The following is a 19,690-nucleotide window of genomic DNA, read 5'->3' as shown; positions in this document are numbered from 1 at the left end:
CGTGAAATTAACCAAAATGGAGCTTAGGGCCCTACTTATATGCACACGGCCCCTCATCGGGTCCGACGAATCTCACCACAAGCAACAATAAGTCACGTATCTAGTTGATCAGGGTGTAAAGCACAGAATAAAGTCATGGGGCTTCCACTGCACTAATCCCAGCGACTGCGGGCGCCCACCGAGCAGGGCTGCTGGAGCGGGAAATGTAATCTCCGGCCAGGCTCCCGCTTCCAGCGAGCGGCAGCGCAGGCAGGCGGGCTGAAGCCTCACAACGGGCTCAGCTCTTGCCCCCTTTGCTTTCCCGGCAACGCCAGCCCTGCAGCGCCCGGGCCCGGCGGAGAACAGCTGGGAGCGTGACCCCCCCTCACGCCCGAGCTCCCGCAGGCGCCCCCCCCCCCCCGCGCGCTGGTGCGACGCCGCAGCTCGTGTCACGAGGGGCTGGCGATACCCCCCCGCCCCCGCCGGGGCTGGCCCGCACGAGACGTGCGTCCTTAACCCCGCCCCCGCTCTGGGCGGGGCCCAGCTACCGGAGACGGGCGGGCTGAGGGAGCCCGTACCCCGCCTTGCCAGCGCCCCCTCGCGCCGGGCTGAGCAAAGGGAGGGGGGCACAGGAACGGAGCTTTTCTTGTTCCCTCCCGTCACTCGGCCTCTCTCGCCCCGCCCCCTCACAGCTCTTGCCCTCCCGCCGTACGCATGCGCGAGAGCGGGGCCGGTTTTTTGCGGGCTCCCGTTGTAACCCCGCCCCTTTCCCCTTCCGGGGAGGGGGAAGACGTGGGCGGGTTCTACTTCCGGGTTGCTCATCTGAAGCTTCCGGTGGCTGCGCGGTGGGAGGGGGGAGTCGCCGCGGTGGGGATGGAGCGGGACCTGCTCCGCCAGGCGCTGAGTTTCCATGGCCCCACGCTGCTCTCTCTGCTCCGCACCGAGCAGCACGATAACCCCGACTTCCGGGGCCTCCTGCCCCCGGCCGGGCCCAGCCTGGAGCCGCCCCGGGAAGCCCAGCATCAGCCGCCCGCCAGGTAAGGAGCCGGGCCGGGGAGGGGAGGGAGCTGCTGATACGCCCCAGCCGGGTCTGGGGAGCCCCCCCCCCCGCCCCTGTATCGGCTTTAATGCGGCTCCACGGCCCCCGCCGAGGGTTTGGTCGGTCGGTGACCCCCGGGGTCAGAGGGACCCGCACTCCCCTCCCCCCACAACCGGGGATCCGCTGCCCTGGACTTCGTCCCTCTAAGCCTCGGGCAGAGTCTCCCCCAGCCTGGGCGCTGACACCAGCTCCCTCGCCCCTGAGCAGCTCCCTGGTAGTGGTAGCCACAGGCATTTACAAATGAGTCAGCGCCCCCCCCCCCCCGTTTTCTCTCTTCTTCCCCCGCCCCCCAATAAAAACAACAAAAAAACCCACCGATGACTGGCTTAAAAATCAGAGGTGGTTAAAAAGTGAATGTTTGGTTCTTTGCCTTTTGGTTCCTGCGTCCTGTTTCCAAGCTTTCCTCTGGAACCGTGAGGGCTAGAATCTCATTCTTTTTAAATGAAAGCTGACATTTTCCACTTGACTCCAGGAACAGGGCCGCATTGCACTAATACCCTCTTCCTGAATAGTGTTTTTCATCGCTCGAGTTGAAAGGCTTCAGGGTATTGAGGATGGATTTCTTTCTTGTGGCTGAAAGGGAAATGGCAGGAGGAGCTTTTTGTGTCCTACTTCCTAGTAGTATCTGTACACTCAATTCAAAAGCTGATGCAAAGGCACCTGGCAGCATACTGTGAAATCTGCTAGGCTTAGTTTGACAGAGAAAATCCAAACGCCATTGTTCTGGAAGCTTCGCTATTCAGCACCATTCATGTTCTTGGTGCTGTACACAAATGTTGTCTCTACCACCATGCTCTACATTAGATGTAGAAAAACTTGGGCAAAGCATTTTGTACTAAACATGTCATCAGTAGTATAAATTGGGGCATATTTAATTAAATGCTTATGCAAAGCCCTGGACAGTGATTTATTTATTTATTTATTTTTATGTAGCAGGTGTAGCATGCTATGTGAACAAAGCGGGGAGGACTAGATTTTTCTTTATTTTTCTTAGGAAAGAGAAGAGAATTGATAACATTGAGATACAACACTTCATTGCAAAGAAAGCTGATTTACTTTTTGCTCTTTCATGGAAACCAAGTGCATCAACAGATTCAGAATCAAATGAAGAGAATGAAGGTAAATCCTGTAATCACAGGTGAAAAGTGATTCTCTAAGAGACAAATTAGCTGTGAGGAATTCAGTAAAAGTCTTGTGTATACAATACATTTTAAAAATAAATGGTATTTATAAAAAGAGTGTTATTTTATTTCAAGTTTTTTGAAGTTTAGAAATGCATGGAGTAGATAAATCATTTAAATAATCTTCACACTCTGAATACATCTGTCAGATTTTAAAAATAATTCTCATTTTAGTCAACCATGATTAAGGCCTATACTGTGGAATGTGGTGGGGAAAGGTAACATGTTTGCATTTTTGGCTTAAATAAGTATGTTTTCAGTTTATCTAATATGAAAATGTAAACACCTCGAGTGACACTCTGAACACTGTAGTACTGATGTGAAAATGGAGTCGTGGAAGCAGAAGGCATCCTTGATCTTCCAATTCTCAAAACAGCTTCCGCTTTTTAAAAAACAGATGTACAAAAAAAAAGGCCATGGATTCCTCACACACTTAGGCATATGAGTAGTCCCATAAATTAGTGGAACTATTTTCATGAATAAAGTTACCCAGGTGCATATTTGCAGAACTGAGACCTAAATCAGTCTTGGACTGGGGTTCTGACCACCTCAAATATGACTTGTGTAAGGGACCTTGAGAGGTCATCTAGTCCAGTCCCCTGCACTCATGACAGCACTAGTATTATCTAGATCATTCCTGACAAGTGTTTGTCTAACCTGTTCTTAAAAATCCTTTAATCATTTTTGTTGCTCTTCTCTGGCATTTTCCAATTTGTCCACATATTTCCTAAAATGTGGTGCCAGAACTAGACACAATACTCCAGTTGAGGCATAATCAGCACAGAGTAGAGCGGAAGAATTACTTCTTGTGTCTTGGTTACAACACTCCTGCTAGTACATCCCAGAATTATGGTTGTGCTTTTTTTTTTTAGCTTGTGATCCACTCTTAATCCCAGATCCCTTTCCACAGTTTTCCTTCCTAGGCAGTCATTTCCCATTTTGTATGTGTGCAACTGATTGTTCTTTCCTAAGTGGAGTACTTTGAATTCGTCCTTATTGAATTTCATCCTATTTACTTCAAACCACTTCTCCAGTTTGTGCAGATCATTTTGAATTTTAATCTTATCCTCCAAAGCACGTGCAACCCCTCCCAGTTTGGTATCATCCGCAAACTTTTTAAGTGTATTCTATGCCATTATCTAAAGCACTGATGTCATTAGTCATAGATCAGACTAAATCATGTCAGCCTTGTAAAATTATTTCTCACACTTCTGTACTCTTTACTGAGCTGGTGAGAAAATTATTTGTATTAAGTGAATGGATGAGCATAATTTTACAAGACTGATTTATGTAATACACTGGACCCTCGCTAGAACCCAGGGTTCAGGATCCATGCGTGGTACCGCGTTAATGCGGGGACCGTGTTATAGCAGGGGCCACATTACCATGGATCCCTATTTAAATTTGGGATCCATCGCCGCGACCGTGCTATATGTGAATCTGCACTATAGCAACACGCGCTCTAGCGAGGGTCTGTTGCACCTGTGTTCCTGGAAGACCCCAATTTTAATTACACACCAAGGTGGACACAAACTTGGTTTGCTGAAACGTAACAGTCTTTTGGGAGGAACGTGACTGCTGTTCAGAAGGTCACAGCACGCTTCTTAAGGGCTTGATCAAACAGGAAGTTATTCCTGATTAACTTCATGTGTGGATGCTCTTATTCTGGAAGCAGATTAAACTAATTCAGAATAGTGTGCCCTTATTCTGGAATACACAATGAGTTATTCAGAAATAACTGCTTTAATCTGCTTTAAATTTATACCTAACCCTATTCTGGATAAATTTTCTTGTGTGAACAAACCCAAAGTGTTAGCTTAGGAATTGAGGAGAATATTTAATCTTATTAACACTAAAATTCAAGCATTAAGTGTTAATTGATAAATTATTGCAAGAAATACGTTCATACAATATTTTGTATGAAGAGCCTTCTTTCAGAGAATTTCTGTTAAATACTTACTGTCCAAAGGATCCATCAATATTCCAACATTATCTTCAGGAACAAAGTGTAAAAGTAAGCGCACATTGCTAAGCATCTAAGGGGAATGCAGCTATTACGGTGTTGTATTATGAGTCTGGGATTTTGAAGACATGGGTTCTATCCCATACTTTGACTTTGGTCTTTCTGTGCCTCAATATTCCTATTTATACAACTAGATTACTACCTGCTACGCAGATTACTAGATTACCTGCTACACAGGTTTGTTAGGGTGTACTTATATGTAAAACATTCTAAACTCCTCTGATGCTCACCAAGTAAATGCAGGGAGGCGTTATTACTAACACTGATCCTTCATGCAAAAGAAATGGGAATTCTACCATTCTGTTGTACAGACTTGCTGGGGATGTTCCAAGGTGCCTTTTTTCTTCTCGCAAACTATTTTGTTAGAACAGCAGCTCTGTTAAGGTTGAAAGTTTCCTGCTGTTTAAAAAACAATTGTTGTTGGAAAAATGTGGTGACACATTGTGAAAGAAGCAAAATATGTGGGCGTTTTGGTTACTTACATGGGCGTCAGGTGAAGCTTCCCCTGTGGGAAGCTAGCTCCCTGTCCTACCTCTTCCGCCCACAGCTCCACCCCCACTCTGCCCCAGACCCGGTACCTTTGCTGTGTCCCTCCTCTCCAATGCCCCTGCCACTCATGCTTTCCTCCTTGGGGAAAGGGCAGAGCAGAGAGGGGAAGAGGCAGAGCACAGGTGGGGCCACCATGCCACCCATGGTTACTTAATGGATATCTGTGTTTAGCATTTTGGAAAAATATTCAAATTAAACAGTCAGTAAAAAGTACTCATTGTTATGTGAAGTCTAGTACTAAAGTTGCTGTCACTCCACCATATTAACTAGAGGGTTATACACTTTGTTGTTCAAGTAGGCCAAATGCTGTGTTCAATCCAACTTTTTAAGTGCAAATGGGTTTTCAGGTTTAAGGACCATCTGAAAAGGTATCTGGGAATAGAATCTTATGTGGCTGTCCGAAGTAACTGAGAATGTAGCTGTGGAAACTGAGGCTGGAAGAGTTGTGATGGTATGAATTCTCCATTGGAACAGAATGGGTGAAGTTTGTCTCAGCAAACAGGCTCTGCAGAAACAATAGGTCCTTTGAAAGTGGGCCCCCCTAGCTGGCTGAAGATAAATTGGGTAGAGAGAGGAAAGCTCCTAGGAGATTTTTTGCTGGAAGCAAAATTGTGATGTGAAAATGCACACTTCATAACTTCTGTAGGACAAGATCATTGCTTACAGCAGGCCTTCTTGGCTTCCTGTGTTTCCCGTGCTTTCCTCCTACAAGCTCTCTGTGTGCCACCTTTCCGTCCCCTTCAATTTCAGGGATTTTGTACATCCACCTGTGTCAGTCCCTGTGTGCCCCCAATCACCCCACCATTTCTTTCTGTCTTTGAGTTAAGGTGTCAACGTATTAAACTCTATTGGGAGAATGGGCAGAGCTTAGATAGGGGTATTACTATGCTGAAAGTTGTTAATAGCTGCCAATAGATGCAATAGCAAACCAGTTCTTTGATCTGTAGAAAGTTACAGAGCTAGCTGAAGCTGTTGGACAAGAGAGAAGTCAGGTTGGATCCAGGATCTTGCTTCCCTCTGCCAATAACTCAAAATGCAATAGATGTGAACTGGCGGCTAGCAGATGCTGGGTGCCGCAGAGTTTGTAGTGGATATATGAAGCAAGTGTTGACCTTGTGTTGATCAAAAATTACTGTTTCTGGCTGACTAAAGAAATGATATTGACAGACTCTAAAAAGCAAATGTTACCCAATCCTTTTTGAGCAGAAAATTAAAGTACAGATATGGGGAGGAGGGAATGAGATCTCTGGGGACTTGGACATGGGCATGGAGGACCTTGTTGGCCAGGGCAGGGGTGAGAAAGGAAAGAGTGCTCTTAGTTTCCTCAGGTCAAGAAGGAACAAGAGTTCCTATTGCAACGTTGCGTATGTTGGGATGTGTTGCCTATACATAATGCCTAATAAAGGAATATAAAGTGCTTTATTAAAAATCACATTGATTTTCTGATACTATAGTGAACTGTAATTAGATTTCAGAAGGCAGAGCAGTTATTTCATAACTTTTTCTCCCCATTAATTGCAGATTGTTATGCTGTTATGCCACCCCTGGAGCAGTTCATGGAGGTGCCAAGTGAGGACAGGAGGGAGCTGTTTTTCCGAGACATTGAGCGTGGCGATGTTGTGATCGGAAGAATTAGTTCTATTCGTGAATTTGGCTTTTTCATGGTGTTAATCTGTCTGGGCAGTGGTGTCATCAGAGAGATCTCACAGTTAGAAATCACTGTAAGACTTGAGTATGATCAGTAACAAGTAAACTGATGCAGGGCAGTCCTGGCTTTCTAATGTGTTGGCTCCATCTTGTGCTAGGGACCTGAATTATGAGGGGTAAACCTGAGTTCTGGGATGGTTAATAGTTCAAAGCCTTAATTCATTCTGGCTTTGATTAAGGTGGAAGCTGCCTTGCTTTCTTAGCAAGATATTTTCTTTCTTTACCACTCAAATATTTTAGCTGTAGGTTGAAAAGTTAGTGTATGTTTTGATGCATTGACCTCGATCTGAATTTAATCATACTAATATCACTCTGCTTTAATGCTCAATTTTGGACAGATTTAGGCTTTGTCTACACTAGCACTTTCATTGGCAAAACTTTTGTCGGTCAGGGGTGTGAAAAAAACACCCCCGGACCTATATAAGATTTACTGACAAAAGCGACAATGTGGACAGCGCTATGTCGGCAGGAGATGTTCTCCTGTCGGCATAGAGCGGCTACATAGGCGATCTTACAGCGGTGCAGCTGCAGCGATATAGCTGTGCCGCTGTGAGGTCCGTAGTGTAGACATAACCTAAGACTAGTTTCCATCTAGTTTAATATACACAAAATGGACTTTTTTGATTACAGATAACAAGTTCATTTTTCAACATTTGTTTAAGGGTTAAAGCTGGGTGGAAACTGGATTACTCACATTAGTCTTCAATATCACAGTATCACAAATGAGTTCTCTTCAGCAGGATAACTGCCATTGTAATTAAAACCTAGATTTTTTTGAAACATAATTTAATATTTGCTCATGGGACAAATCTTCATTGTGCAAGCTGATACTTCTGGGCTGAGGGAAGTTGTCTTCTAATGCAACACATTTTATTATCATTTGCTTTATTAAGATCAGAGTTCCTGGTCACATTTTTGGTCTCTTCCATTGCAGGCTCTTTGTCCGTTGAGAGATGTGCCTTCTCATAGCAGCCATGGTGATCCTTTATCATATTATCAAACTGGAGACCTTATACAAGGTGAATGCATATTAAAACTGTTCTGGAAGCTGTTTCTTTCCAGTTTTGTTGACTTTGTTCTCAACTTTAAGATGTTGTTTAGTGGGGTTTTTTGTTGTTTTTTTTATAGCTGCAATCAAGGACATTGATCGTTACCATGAAAAGCTCACGATATCACTGCACAGCTCTGCTCTTCCACCCAGTCTATCTAGTACTAAACTGGGGGTAATTAGTTCTGAAGACTTGCCTTTACATTATAGGTAAGACCTTGCATTCTCTTGTACTCTGCTGATCGACATATATTCTTCAATTTTATACTATTGACTTGTTTTCCTAAATAAAAGCATCACTGTTCATATATGGATGTAGTTCGTTTCAGAATTTTTCACAAAAAGATGAAGAATGAAGTAAACTTAGCCGAGAGAGAGAGAGAGACTTAAAATATATATTGCAGGAAATGATCATTACGTGGGAGAATACAGGATTAATAAACTAATGACTTAAAGGGCTGAGATATGAAACTCTTAAAATCTGTCTTCAGCAAGAAGTACAGGAGTGCTTGTAGGGCTTGTCTCAAGGCCCAGAAGGAGCTATGGTACTGCAAGAGAAGAGAGCCAAAATGAGGTTTTCAAGTACTGCTTCTCATTAGTCAGGAGGGCAAAGGGTGGGATAAAACAGGAGGAGGAAGGGCAAGAAAACTGACCACAGAATTCTGCAGCTAGTGGATGAGGAGGAACAGCAGCAAAGGCCAAGGAGTTGTGTTGTATTTCCACTTGAGGGAAGGGAAGCTATGTAATTTGCTTGTGAACCAGTGTGGGTAAAAGTATCAATGTATGTTGACTTTACATATGTCAACATTACTAAAGAAATGAGTGGTCATATTTGTGTATGTTCATATTTTCTTTAAGGAGAAGTGTTGAAGTAGCCAGTACTTCGGAGACATATGAAAAAGTCTTACATCATTCCTTGGGATTTGCTAATCCAGCAGTAGTTGAATTTTTATTAGGAAAACTAGGACTAAGTGAATCCAGCCCACCATCGTTAATGAGAGGCCTGCAAAGGTACAGTGACATTGCACCGTCTCCATTGCTTTCTAGAGAAAATGCCACTATCTGAAATGTCTCTTTATTTGTAAAAAGAAAAGGAGTACTTGTGGCACTTTAGAGACTAACCAATTTATTTGAGCATGAGCTTTCGTGAGCTACAGCTCACTTCATCAGATGCATACCGTGGAAACTGCAGCAGACTTTATATATACACAGAGAATATGAAACAATACCTCCTCCCACCCCACTGTCCCGCTGGTAATAGCTTTGCATCTGATGAAGTGAGCTGTAGCTCACGAAAGCTCATGCTCAAATAAATTGGTTAGTCTCTAAAGTGCCACAAGTACTCCTTTTCTTTTTGCGAATACAGACTAACACGGCTGTTCCTCTGAAACCTGTCTTTATTTGTAGTTTCTATGTAAAAATTTCTGTGACAACTGTTACTTCAACCTTGGGTTGATCCTCTCTTGCGTGAGCTCAGCAATTAAATATAAAAGACACTCCAGAACAACAAAATTACTCTTAAAATTCTGCCACTTTTTTAAAAAAGTGACAGAATTCTAAGCCACTTCATCCACTAGTAATCTGCTTGATACTGTTTAACTGGGTAAACTGTTCATTGTATATTGGTGGGAACATTAGATTAAAATCACAGGTTACTTTACATCCTAATAATATTTATCCCCAACACTTCTTAGTAATAGCTTGCTTTACTAATGGACCTGATCTTCTGAGCAGTACAGTTTCAGAAAATTTTCTTTCTCAAGTACAGAAAATTAACATGTAGATTATTTCCCATTTGATGTGTAGCTCAAAATTTAATCTATATTAATGCAACTGGCATGGGACAGTATACTTGACTGCAATAGACAAATACATTTAGGGAGGCTATGACTTTGGAAATCGGAAATGCTATTGCTGATTGAGGGGAGAGTAATATAATATTGTTTCAGCCATGCTGAAATTTTATTTAAACCTTGGTATAAATTTTTGATAATATGGACTCAGAAGGAAACTTGGGTAGTTAATAATTTTATTCCCTTGATTGTTTTTTTGTTTTTTTGTTTTTTTTTGTTTTTAAACAGCAAAAACTTCAATGAAGAAGACTTTGCCTTTGCATTGAGGAAAAAGCAATCTGCATCTTGGGCCTTGAAATGGTACAGCGTATTTAATTTTCTTGTCAAGCAATTTAGGTGGCATCTACTTTAGAATCAATGATCATAGTTCATCATATTTCTTTGTACCAGTGTTCACAATGAATAACCTCCTGAATATCACCAGGGAGCAACTTACTGAGTGGCTGTGGTCAGTTGATAGGTTATGGGAGTGGGGGAATGCTCTCTGTTTGTAAAGTAAAAAAAAAAAAATCAAATTTTAAGGAAAAGCCTTTAGTTTAGTTCCCAAAGGTTAAGGTCACTTGTGCTGGCTCCTGAAATTAGACCTGAGCACTGCTCTGTCTTGTCTCCTCAGCTTTCCCAAAGGACCCTAGCCCTAGTACCCAGCTCAGCCTTTTATAAATAGCAATCAGATGACCTTGAGTTCCCTTGTCTTGACACCTGAGCCCAAACCTAAACTTGTGAGCAATTCCCTTGTGGCCTGAGCTGGCGTCAGTCACTGTGTATCAACACTGAACTCACTGAGAGCATTTGAAGAGGCTGCTTTGGGCAGCTGCCGTTTCTTTACGGCTGTGCCTGGGATGAAGCTGCAGAGTGCGTTCTGCTCTTCCATAGCCCAGCAGGCACCCAAGAGATGGGGCTTGTCAGGAATTTTCCAACGAGATGGCTTTTTCACTGGAAAATGCTGTTTCACAGAAAGTGTTCACAGGAAAGAGTTGGTTTTGATGAATATCCTGATTTTTCTTTTTCTTTTTAATTAGAAATGTTCAAAATTGTCAAAACCTCTTGTTTCAACATTGCTGAAGCAACTTCATTTTTTGCTTTGAAATGACTTTTTGTTTTAAAATTGTAGTTAATTTATGCTTTTAAATGTAAAAAGGTCAAAATCTAAACAAAACGTTTTGGTAGACCCAAACTAAATTTTTTTATGGATTGAAAGTGTGCAGAAACTATTAAGACTTTGACTTTTTGTCGCTATTCAGGATGGGAAAACTTTTTTTGAAATCTCAAAATTCTTTCAGGGTGGGAAACAAAGTTCCTTCCCAGCTCTACCAGGAAAAGCACAGAGTTGGAAAGGGAATAGACAAAGTGGTTTACCAATCTCCCTTAGTCCAGCGTGGAGAAGAGGGTGAATGGGGAAGGTTTATCATCTTTCAGCTCAGCAGCCTCTGCCCATAACCCAGTCAAGCTGGGAATTGCCCCTTGCCATTCTGGTCTCACCTCCTGTCCATGGAAATTATTGAGATGAGTAGGCAGGTCCACAGAAGCAATATTTAGTTGGGAAGTAGTCCCAGACATAAAAATGATACAGCTGGAAGGGGAATGAGATGGAATTAGTGGTGGTAGAGATAATGCCAGTCTTGGAAACTGTCTTTAATTTTAATATAGTACATCATTTATTTCATTAGTTAAACCCTGCTTAATTTGCCATATTGTGAATCCCGCAATATTAGGCCTCCACTGCAATTTCAACAGTGGGAGCCTTGGCCGGCCGCCCCCAGGGCCCCCGCTCTAAGCTTTTCCAAATTACTGCAAATAATAAAGGTCCATTATTACTTTTCTGCAATTTTCCACATGTTGTCTGCAACTCAGCTGCAATTATTTGACAATCATCCCGCAATTCAATAAGGTCTTATTCATTGGAGATTAAGTACAACCATTTTCTATAATCTGTGGCCATATATTGCTGTATTAAATCATGAATCTTGATTGCTGTAGTGAAGTCTCATGATAAATCTGATATGAAATTCGGAGCCCCAACTGTTAACTCATTGGAAGATAATTTATCTTTAGACAAATGTGTGAGAGAAGCTTCAGTTTGTAAGATATGAAATATAAGTCTTAAAGCATCTTACATGGGGCAAAATTGACTTCAGTGTCATTGTGCCCCCTTACTATAGCGTTGAATCTGTCCCTGTACATTATAAAGCCATGTCTACACTAGCACTTATGTCGGCAAAACTTTTGTCGCTCAGTGGTGTGAAAAAAATACACCCCTGGATGACATAAATTTTGCTTGCATAAGTGCTTGTGTGCGCCGCACCATGTCAGCGGGAGAGCTACTACTGCTTGTTGAGCTGGTTTTATTATGTCGCTCTCCCATCCATATTACACGGCTACACGATCTTACACCAGCACAGCTGTATCAGTACAGCTGTGCTGCTTTAAGCTTGTAAGCATAGACATGGCCTAAAACTCTCCCCCCATTAGGGGGTAATATGACAAGTCTTAGAAAAACACTAAAGTACTGTAAGCCTACCATTTGTAAATGGAGAATACAGTGTAGCATGTATGTGTGCTTTCTAAACTTTCAGATAAAAGAATTTACACTTTGGTGTGATGTAAATATGGCATTAATCTAAAGAGCAATTCTTGAAACTGTATCTTGCTAAAATGCTCCAATTCTGTTACTCTTATGGCAGGATGATGTACTACAAGTTGCACGGCTTCTCAAACTGATTTTAAGTATATTTGTTTAGCTTGATGACTCTGTGTAATGCTTCTTTTTTTTTACTATTTGTTCTAGTGTGAAGATAGGGGTTGATTATTTTAAGGTTGGTCGCCATGTGGAGGCTATGAATGAATACAACAAGGCCTTGGAAATAGATGCACAAAATGTTGAAGCCTTGGTAGCTCGTGGGGCACTGTAAGTCTTTTCTTTATTTTTCCCCTTCGTTGTTAAAGATGGATTCCAATAATCTATTTAAAGATCAATTGTGATGTTTATTTACAATTCCTGTATCGCTTTTCCATTTTTATAGTTATGCAACAAAAGGAAGCTTAAACAAAGCCATAGATGATTTTGAAGTTGCGTTAAAAAACTGTCCAACCCATAGAAATGCAAGGAAATATCTCTGTCAGACACTTGTGGAAAGAGGAGGCCAGTAAGTGTTGAATTCTATTCTTTATGCAGTTATGGGCAATTCAGTTTTTTCATTCTTTTTTATATTGGGCTAACTAAGTATATAAAAAAGGGAGTGTTTTATCTCTTTCCTGCCTGTGTGCCAACAATAAGAAGTCTGCTGTGAAAGCAGTTCAGGGTGTATAATCTGTTTATATTCTCCCATGTCGCCCCACCCTGCCACACATCAGTTTAAATCTCTCCTCCTCACTGTTTTTTTCTTAATACAGTTTAGCTGATGGAATATTAAACCTGTATAACATTCAATGAAATTTTGTGATGAATATTTAACAAGGCATTTTTACAACATTTAAAATTTTTACACATTTTTTTTATACCATGACTTGTGTTTTGTTTTATTAAACTTCTGAATTAATTGCATATAAATACTCTACTCAGAAAAACAGTAAGAATTCCAGAATTAATATTCAGGAAAAAAAGGTTATCAATCTGAGTAAACTGGAGACTCATTCAGAAGTAACAACATTTTATTCATCAAAAACTGGAATCAAAGTTTGAAAGTACAGTACTACTGATGTTCAGAAAGTAATGACATGTCAGGGATGTAAACATCTGCATTTTAGTGAGCTTTTTAATACGTATCGGTCTGAGAATTAAGACAGTAAGCATTATAATCAAAAACAAATTCTGTTTGTTGTAAACATTTGTCATATGAATGTTAGGTTGGAAGAGGAAGATAACCTATTAAATGCTCAGAATTATTATAAGAAAGCTTTAATTTTGGATGAGACTTTTAAAGAAGCGGAGGATGCCTTACTGAAACTCCGTAAACATATGCAGGTGATTCTTTATTTTCTCTTAACTTTATCTGCTACAATCAAAACTCCTATTAAAAACATTGGGAAGGGGGAAATGATTTACTGGTTACTGTGTCTTATTCTCCTCTTTCCCCTCTTTACAACACATCTGTCACAGTAAGTATTATGGCTGTATCTACAAAAAGCAAGGTGCCTGTGGATGGCTTGATCATTTCAGATGGGCAGGGGAAGCAACAGCACAGAGGTCGGATGCAGGGAAAGACCAGAACTCAGTAACTGTTTCTGGTGAAGGGGAGGAGAGAACAACCTGTTCACATGAGTGGGACTGCTGATACAGAATTAAGACTTTGTGTAGGGTGAAATCCCGAAACAGACAGGTCAGTTTTAGACATATGCCAGAGGGTTGTAATTGGGAATATTCAAAGAGGAGCAGGGTAAGACTAATCAGGGCTAGCTCAAAAGGAAGACTTTGTGTATCTTCATGTGGCACAAAAAGGATCTTAATTAAAGGCCTGGAGAGAGCTGAGGACACCGTGTCACTGTTATGGTCAGCTGATAATCCAGAATTCTGCCAAACTTGTGAGGTGCAAATTAACAAGCCAGTTATTTAAAACGGAGAAAAAAATAACAATTAAACCAGGGTGCAAGCTTTGGAGGAAATAATGGGGGAAGCAAGTTCCAGGGTCCCTTTTTTTTCTTTTCTCTGCCGCCCACAACATGTTTCCTTAGTGAGCCCCTATGGGTCTCCATGTCAAGCTCCTTTGTCTGTGGCGTTCTCTTTGGCTTTTTCATTGGTCTCCTTTACTTACATTGTTTTCCAGATAGGATCAAAAAGAGTGAATTAAAGTTAGAGAACTGGGGCACTGGGTTGCTGTACTCAATGCTGCTGTGCTGAAGGAAGTAAATAGACTGGGGTAGAAGTGTGCAGGCTGGTTTCTTTATGCAGGGCTTGATTGACACTGCTTTAGCAGGTCAGGGAAGCCATAATGTGAAAAGGTTTTGTTGAAGGATGGGGAAGAGGAGATTTATGGTAACCTTTATTAAAGCTAAATTATACTGCAGAAATCTCCACTTGCAGTATGTGAGCACTGCCAACATATTTGGCATTATCCTGAGAAAAAGTATTGTTGCTGTAACAAGGAGTCTTACAACCTAAGTCACAAATAAAAGTGATGAAACAAGTCAAAGAAATGGTTTTACTCTCATTCCAAGTTATACTGATGGTGATGGTCATTGATGCAGCTGAGGAACATAAGGCTCGCTGTTGTTCAGCAGTTTGTGTAAGTTTGCCCACGATAAATTAAGGGTTTCCCTTATATCCTAAGGCAGTATCTCTTATATGACCATTGCCAAGCCTTGAGAATTGGTATCCAGAGACTTGCTGCTCACCCTGGATACGAATTCAACTGTTTCAAACCATTTCAAACAGTACCACGTTAAAGCACATCAGGGAGTTTTTAGTGCACACCAGCAGGGTCTACATGGACCAGTTAGCACGTTAGCATTTTTAGAAATTGCCTCCCCGCCATAGTGCATATTGTTGCACAATGTAGACAAGCCCTTAGAGAGCTGTGGGGTACAGGAGCCTGTCCAGCTAATGGGCTTAGCTAGCATGCCTTTAATGATTGATTGATTAGTAACTGAAGGCTCCGTTACCTCTAAGTAAACCTTGGTTTACATGTCTCTCTGTTTTTAGCTGCCCTACTAGAATGATACAATTTACAGTTCAAAATACTCTTTTCCTGTAATACTGATGATATGTTTTTTTTTAATGCATTTTCTTCTGAACTGGACCGTTGCTGCTGTGTCTGACATCTGGTGCTGCTCATCAACAACAACCCACTGGAATATGATTTCTTATGTAAACATGCATCAAACTGGGCTGTGGTACAATTACAAAATGGTTTGTATCCGAACATGGCCACTTCCAACAACATTTTAAAATTGGATTTGTCATCACGTTTTATATACAAACTGTAATACCACCTTCCCCAATACGTATCTCCCTGTTTCAATCTTTATTCACGTAACTAACTTTGTTGTATTTTTCCTGCCTCTTTTGGCCTGGGTCATGGGTACCAATGCAATGGCTGGTCATGTCTTTTTTTAATGTGATATTTACTGCAATATGGTCCTTAATACCATACTGATCATCTCAACGATTAATGCCAAACTTCTGCACAATCAACTTTTATTTGATTAACATAACATCTTCATCTGGGAATCTTGGTATTGTATTCGTTGGTGTGTGTGTTTATATATCTTGTGGTGGTGGTGGGGGGTGGGATTTGGGGAAATATTGGGTTACCATACTGTTACTTTTAATATGATTTTTTGATGTCTGGGTTCAAAAAAGAAATCTTTGGAAATGAGGGAGAAGCAAGCTGCAAAAGAAGAGAGACAGAAGGAAAAGAAAATAGAAACAAGTGCACAAAAACTGCGTAAGCTCTTAAAAGAAGAAAAAAGGTAACCCTATTATATTCAATATACTACATCTTAAAGAATCTACTGCTGATTAGAACCAGAGCATTAGCATCACTAATATAAAACATAAGTAAGTAAACAGCAGTTAGCATCCAGTCACTGAAATGGGTGATATTTCTGTTCCTGTTATTGCTAAGCTTCCTTTTTACATTAGTGATTCATACTTAGACCCCATTTTCTTAACAGGTAACAGAGGTCAGGCAATAGTGAATAAAGCAATGTGTTTGTTTTTTTTAAATAAAGCCACTAAACAGCCACTGATACCTCATGGATAATCTTCTATATGCTGTTTTCTTTCCCACCCTGTTAGCTGGGTTAACGGCATAAAATAACCTCTGATTTCAGTAGTTCACTAGCTCCCGCTGCTCAGAATATAATATAAAGTCCTCATATAAAGTTGTAATCCCATCTGTTTGTGACATTGTAATTGCTTCCACAGCAACAAATAGTGAGGTTATTAAAGCAGGATTATGCCTAAAAGAGCGAATGAACAGATAAGCCCGTGAAGAATCCATTTTCCTACAGATTTCATTAGTTAAAAAAGAAAATTTTAGTTAGGTAGAACTAACAAGTTGTTTCCCCCAAACTTTCCTATGAGGTGTTCTTTACTACTACACCTGGATTTTTGCAGGGGGAATATATGGAAATAATACTTATCTGCCTAAATGGGTATTTAGGAAGTACGATGGGATACCCAACCAGAAGAACCCTTCTTGTAATACCAAGGCCCCAAAGAGCCTGTTTGTTAAAGTCCTCCCTACGCAGGAATGTCACTTGAAATCATGGCAATTCTACACGTGCAAGGCTTGCCAGATTGGGCCTAGTATACCTTCTTGTCACTAGTGGTTTGTGAATATTACTCAGATCTGACCGCAGTCCAGGATCTCAGCTAAACTCATCTAAAGATCGCCCTCTTTTGAGTCACATTGGTTGTTTGAAACAACCTAAAGTAATATTTAAAGTTCAAAGTTTTTTTTGTTGCAATAGCATATCTGAAGCTTGCTAAATAAGCTACTTCAAGAGTATGATCCACACAGGACTCTCTACAATCCTGTGTCCTTCCCAGCTGATCCGCTGCACTTCAAGTAGCTGAAATGTACACAAGAAAATAAATATTTTTTTAAAGTACTGTGTGGCTAAAAGATTCTCTCCATGTCCCAATGAGGCTTTTATTAAATATTTTGGTCTTGGAGCTGTTCTGAGTTAAAGGCTGTGTTCCAGGGACCTTGAAAAGGACAGAGCTTTGCCAGAAACTTGCAGTCTATGGATGATTCTGGTGGTGATGCCTCATAGGTTAATTACATTTTTAGGCTGAAGAAGAAAAGGAGAAGATCAACTTCTTCCTCTTCCTCCTCCTCAAGTGATTCCTCATCTGATGTATCAGTTTCATCCTCTTCCTCCTCCTCTTCTGATCACAAAAGGCACAAGAAAAGGAGTAGAAATCGGTCAGTGTCCTCTCGCAGCTCCAAAAAACATTCATCTAGGGTTTCTTCACATCAGCGAGATCAGAGTAGGAAAGATGAATGGTACTCGCCCCCAGCTGATACCTCTGCTTCCTTCCTTAACCAAAAATATGAAATGGAAAAACTACTGGAGCGGCAGGACAGATTAGTGTATCAAAAGACAGAGGTGAGAGAGAGAGACAGACAGTGTTCTCTATCAAGGACTTCTGCTGATGATGAAGACACTTTTGGAGGTAGGTCTGAAGATTCAAGGGATTCTTATTGTAGCTCCAAGACTCAGTCAACCAGCAGCAAAAATGAAAAACAGGGTAAAGCAGACAGATCCTCCTCTAATAGGAGGGGTTCCTCAAGTTCATATCACTGGAAGTCGGATGATAAAACCAAGACACATGATTCTAGAAAGTTAGAAAAGGAAGTAGAGGGGAGAAAAGAACAGTTTAGAAAGTGTGGTTCAAGTCAGAGCATGTATTCCACTTCTCCAGCAGGGTCAGATTTCTCAGGCAAATCAGTAGAAAAGAATAAACAGTACAGCAGCACTTGGTTATATGAGTACAGTGGAAATGATGATGGTAGCAGACATGAGTTAACGCAGAGTACAAATGAAAGGAGAGACTATAAAAATAGGGAAAGTAGTCCTGGGGAAACTACTAAAGCAAAGGAGCTAGATGAGGAAACTACACTCAATGGTAAAGGGCAATCAGAAAGTGGTGTTAAAAAGAGCCTGCCCCAGAATTTACTCAACATATTCAATCAAATTGCTGAATTTGAGAGACAAAAAGGAAGTAAGCAGAAAAACCAGTGAAGTACCTAAGAAAATAATGTGATTATGCTGGATACAGTTAAAGGATTTTCTTTAATCTTTAATTGCTATTGAGCTTGTGCCCTTAAAATCTGTATGAAAAATGGTCAGAACAGTCTGTTTTTGTGTCTTGCAAAGTGTTTGTTTAAAGGTTGGTATTAGTCAAGTTATAGGAGATCCTTTTGAAAGACAGGTATATGCAAGAGTATCATGTTATATATCAGATAACTTTTAAGAGCATAGGATCTGAGATTTAAAAAAAAAATTAGGATACTCCTATATAATTAACGTTGTTTATAATTGTGTCATTGGATGAAAACTTTATTTTTTGCTACCCTTAAAATATAGCTTACTGGCATCAAGTTTGCACTTTAAACACACCGGTATCTTTTCTAAGGTACAAAAATGGTAACACAATAGTACCATTAAACCTAATTTTTAGCTGTTGAAAGGGATTATTTGACTGAATGATGCAATGTGCCAGCAATGTATATAACTTTTGTTTAATGATTTAATCATTAAATTTTATTAAAATTTGCTCGTTTTGTTTAATGCCACTTTTTGTCTGACTTTGTTGAATTTCTGGTCTCTTTGGTTTTGTGTACATGATAGTACATCCCATCCATAGATCTCATGGTGCCTTACAGCCATGAATGAATGAAGTCGCCCTGGGATGCAAGGGATTATATCCATTTTACAGATGAGGAAAGTGAGGCAGAGGAGCATGCCTTACTCTGGTGCTTGTATCCTAAAATTGTCTTCAAAGGTGTTTTTTGAGAATAGTTTCAGGAAAATGGTGGTGTTGGGCTACTACTGCCTTGTGGTGGATGAGGTATAACATCCAACTAACATCACATTCTCAGTCTGTAGTTGGCAGAACACTTGATCACATGATTCTAGCTCTCCTTGTGTCCAGGAACAAGTCAACTACATGTATTTTAAAATATTTGCTGTAGTTACCATATGGGTATAGTGTGGTCCTGTGTGGGAAAGAGGGTGGATGATTATGAATAGAAAAAGAGGTGGCACACAGGACAGTCTTTCTACTCAGATGTGATCTGCAATATAAAAACTTGAGAATCTGTTTCAAACTGTTCTTGGAAACCAAGCGTACAAATGTTGTCTGGCTATTAAAACTGTTCCCTGAAATGTCTTAAAACCTTATATTTAAAAAATAGTCTTTAGGAGATGGGGATTCTTGTAGTGTAGATGTAGCTCTTACACAAACAAACAATAGGAAACTTACTTAATAAAACTTCAAAAAATGGTTTACACCTAAAAATGATGAATTTATATCTACAGTATAGCTTTCTTCAAGTAAATCAGTCAGAACTCTGCTACCAACACCTTAATTACTATTACCTCCCCCAGCATTATTTATATGGAGCCAGAGGAGTACATGGCACTTAAAAACATGACTTGTTATGGAAGTAGGCAGCAAAGATTATCTAGGGAAAAGCGGAGATGTCTTGTTACATAAGTAATACTGGTTTATATTAAAAATGAGAATCTCCACCCTGAAGGCTGGGCTTGCCCCCTATGGATACTTAACTGAATACAACTTTA

The 19,690-nt window shown here is 40.7% G+C and overlaps 1 protein-coding gene across 2 annotated transcripts; it reads left to right on the top strand.

Annotated features, from left to right (window-relative positions):
* The first annotated feature begins 782 nt into the window (after positions 1-782).
* On the top strand, positions 783-18,681 carry TTC14 (tetratricopeptide repeat domain 14). 2 transcript variants are annotated; one of them, XM_048864156.2, is made up of 12 exons: positions 783-1,016; positions 2,073-2,197; positions 6,353-6,552; positions 7,473-7,557; positions 7,667-7,796; positions 8,445-8,597; positions 9,668-9,739; positions 12,225-12,344; positions 12,460-12,582; positions 13,283-13,400; positions 15,735-15,844; positions 17,173-18,681. In XM_048864156.2, exons 1-12 carry the CDS (start codon positions 853-855, stop codon positions 18,125-18,127), a joined length of 2,355 nt encoding a protein of 784 aa, XP_048720113.2. In that variant the 5' UTR covers positions 783-852; the 3' UTR covers positions 18,128-18,681. The 2 variants fall into 2 exon arrangements, with proteins under 2 accessions (XP_048720113.2, XP_048720115.2); XM_048864158.2 differs by lacking the exon at positions 6,353-6,552 and having other exon boundaries at positions 793-1,016.
* Positions 18,682-19,690: the final 1,009 nt, after the last annotated feature.

The sequence above is a fragment of the Caretta caretta genome, chromosome 9 (assembly GCF_965140235.1).
Source record: "Caretta caretta isolate rCarCar2 chromosome 9, rCarCar1.hap1, whole genome shotgun sequence".
Taxonomy (NCBI): Eukaryota; Metazoa; Chordata; order Testudines; family Cheloniidae; genus Caretta; species Caretta caretta.
This window is presented reverse-complemented; position numbering and strand designations above follow the sequence as displayed.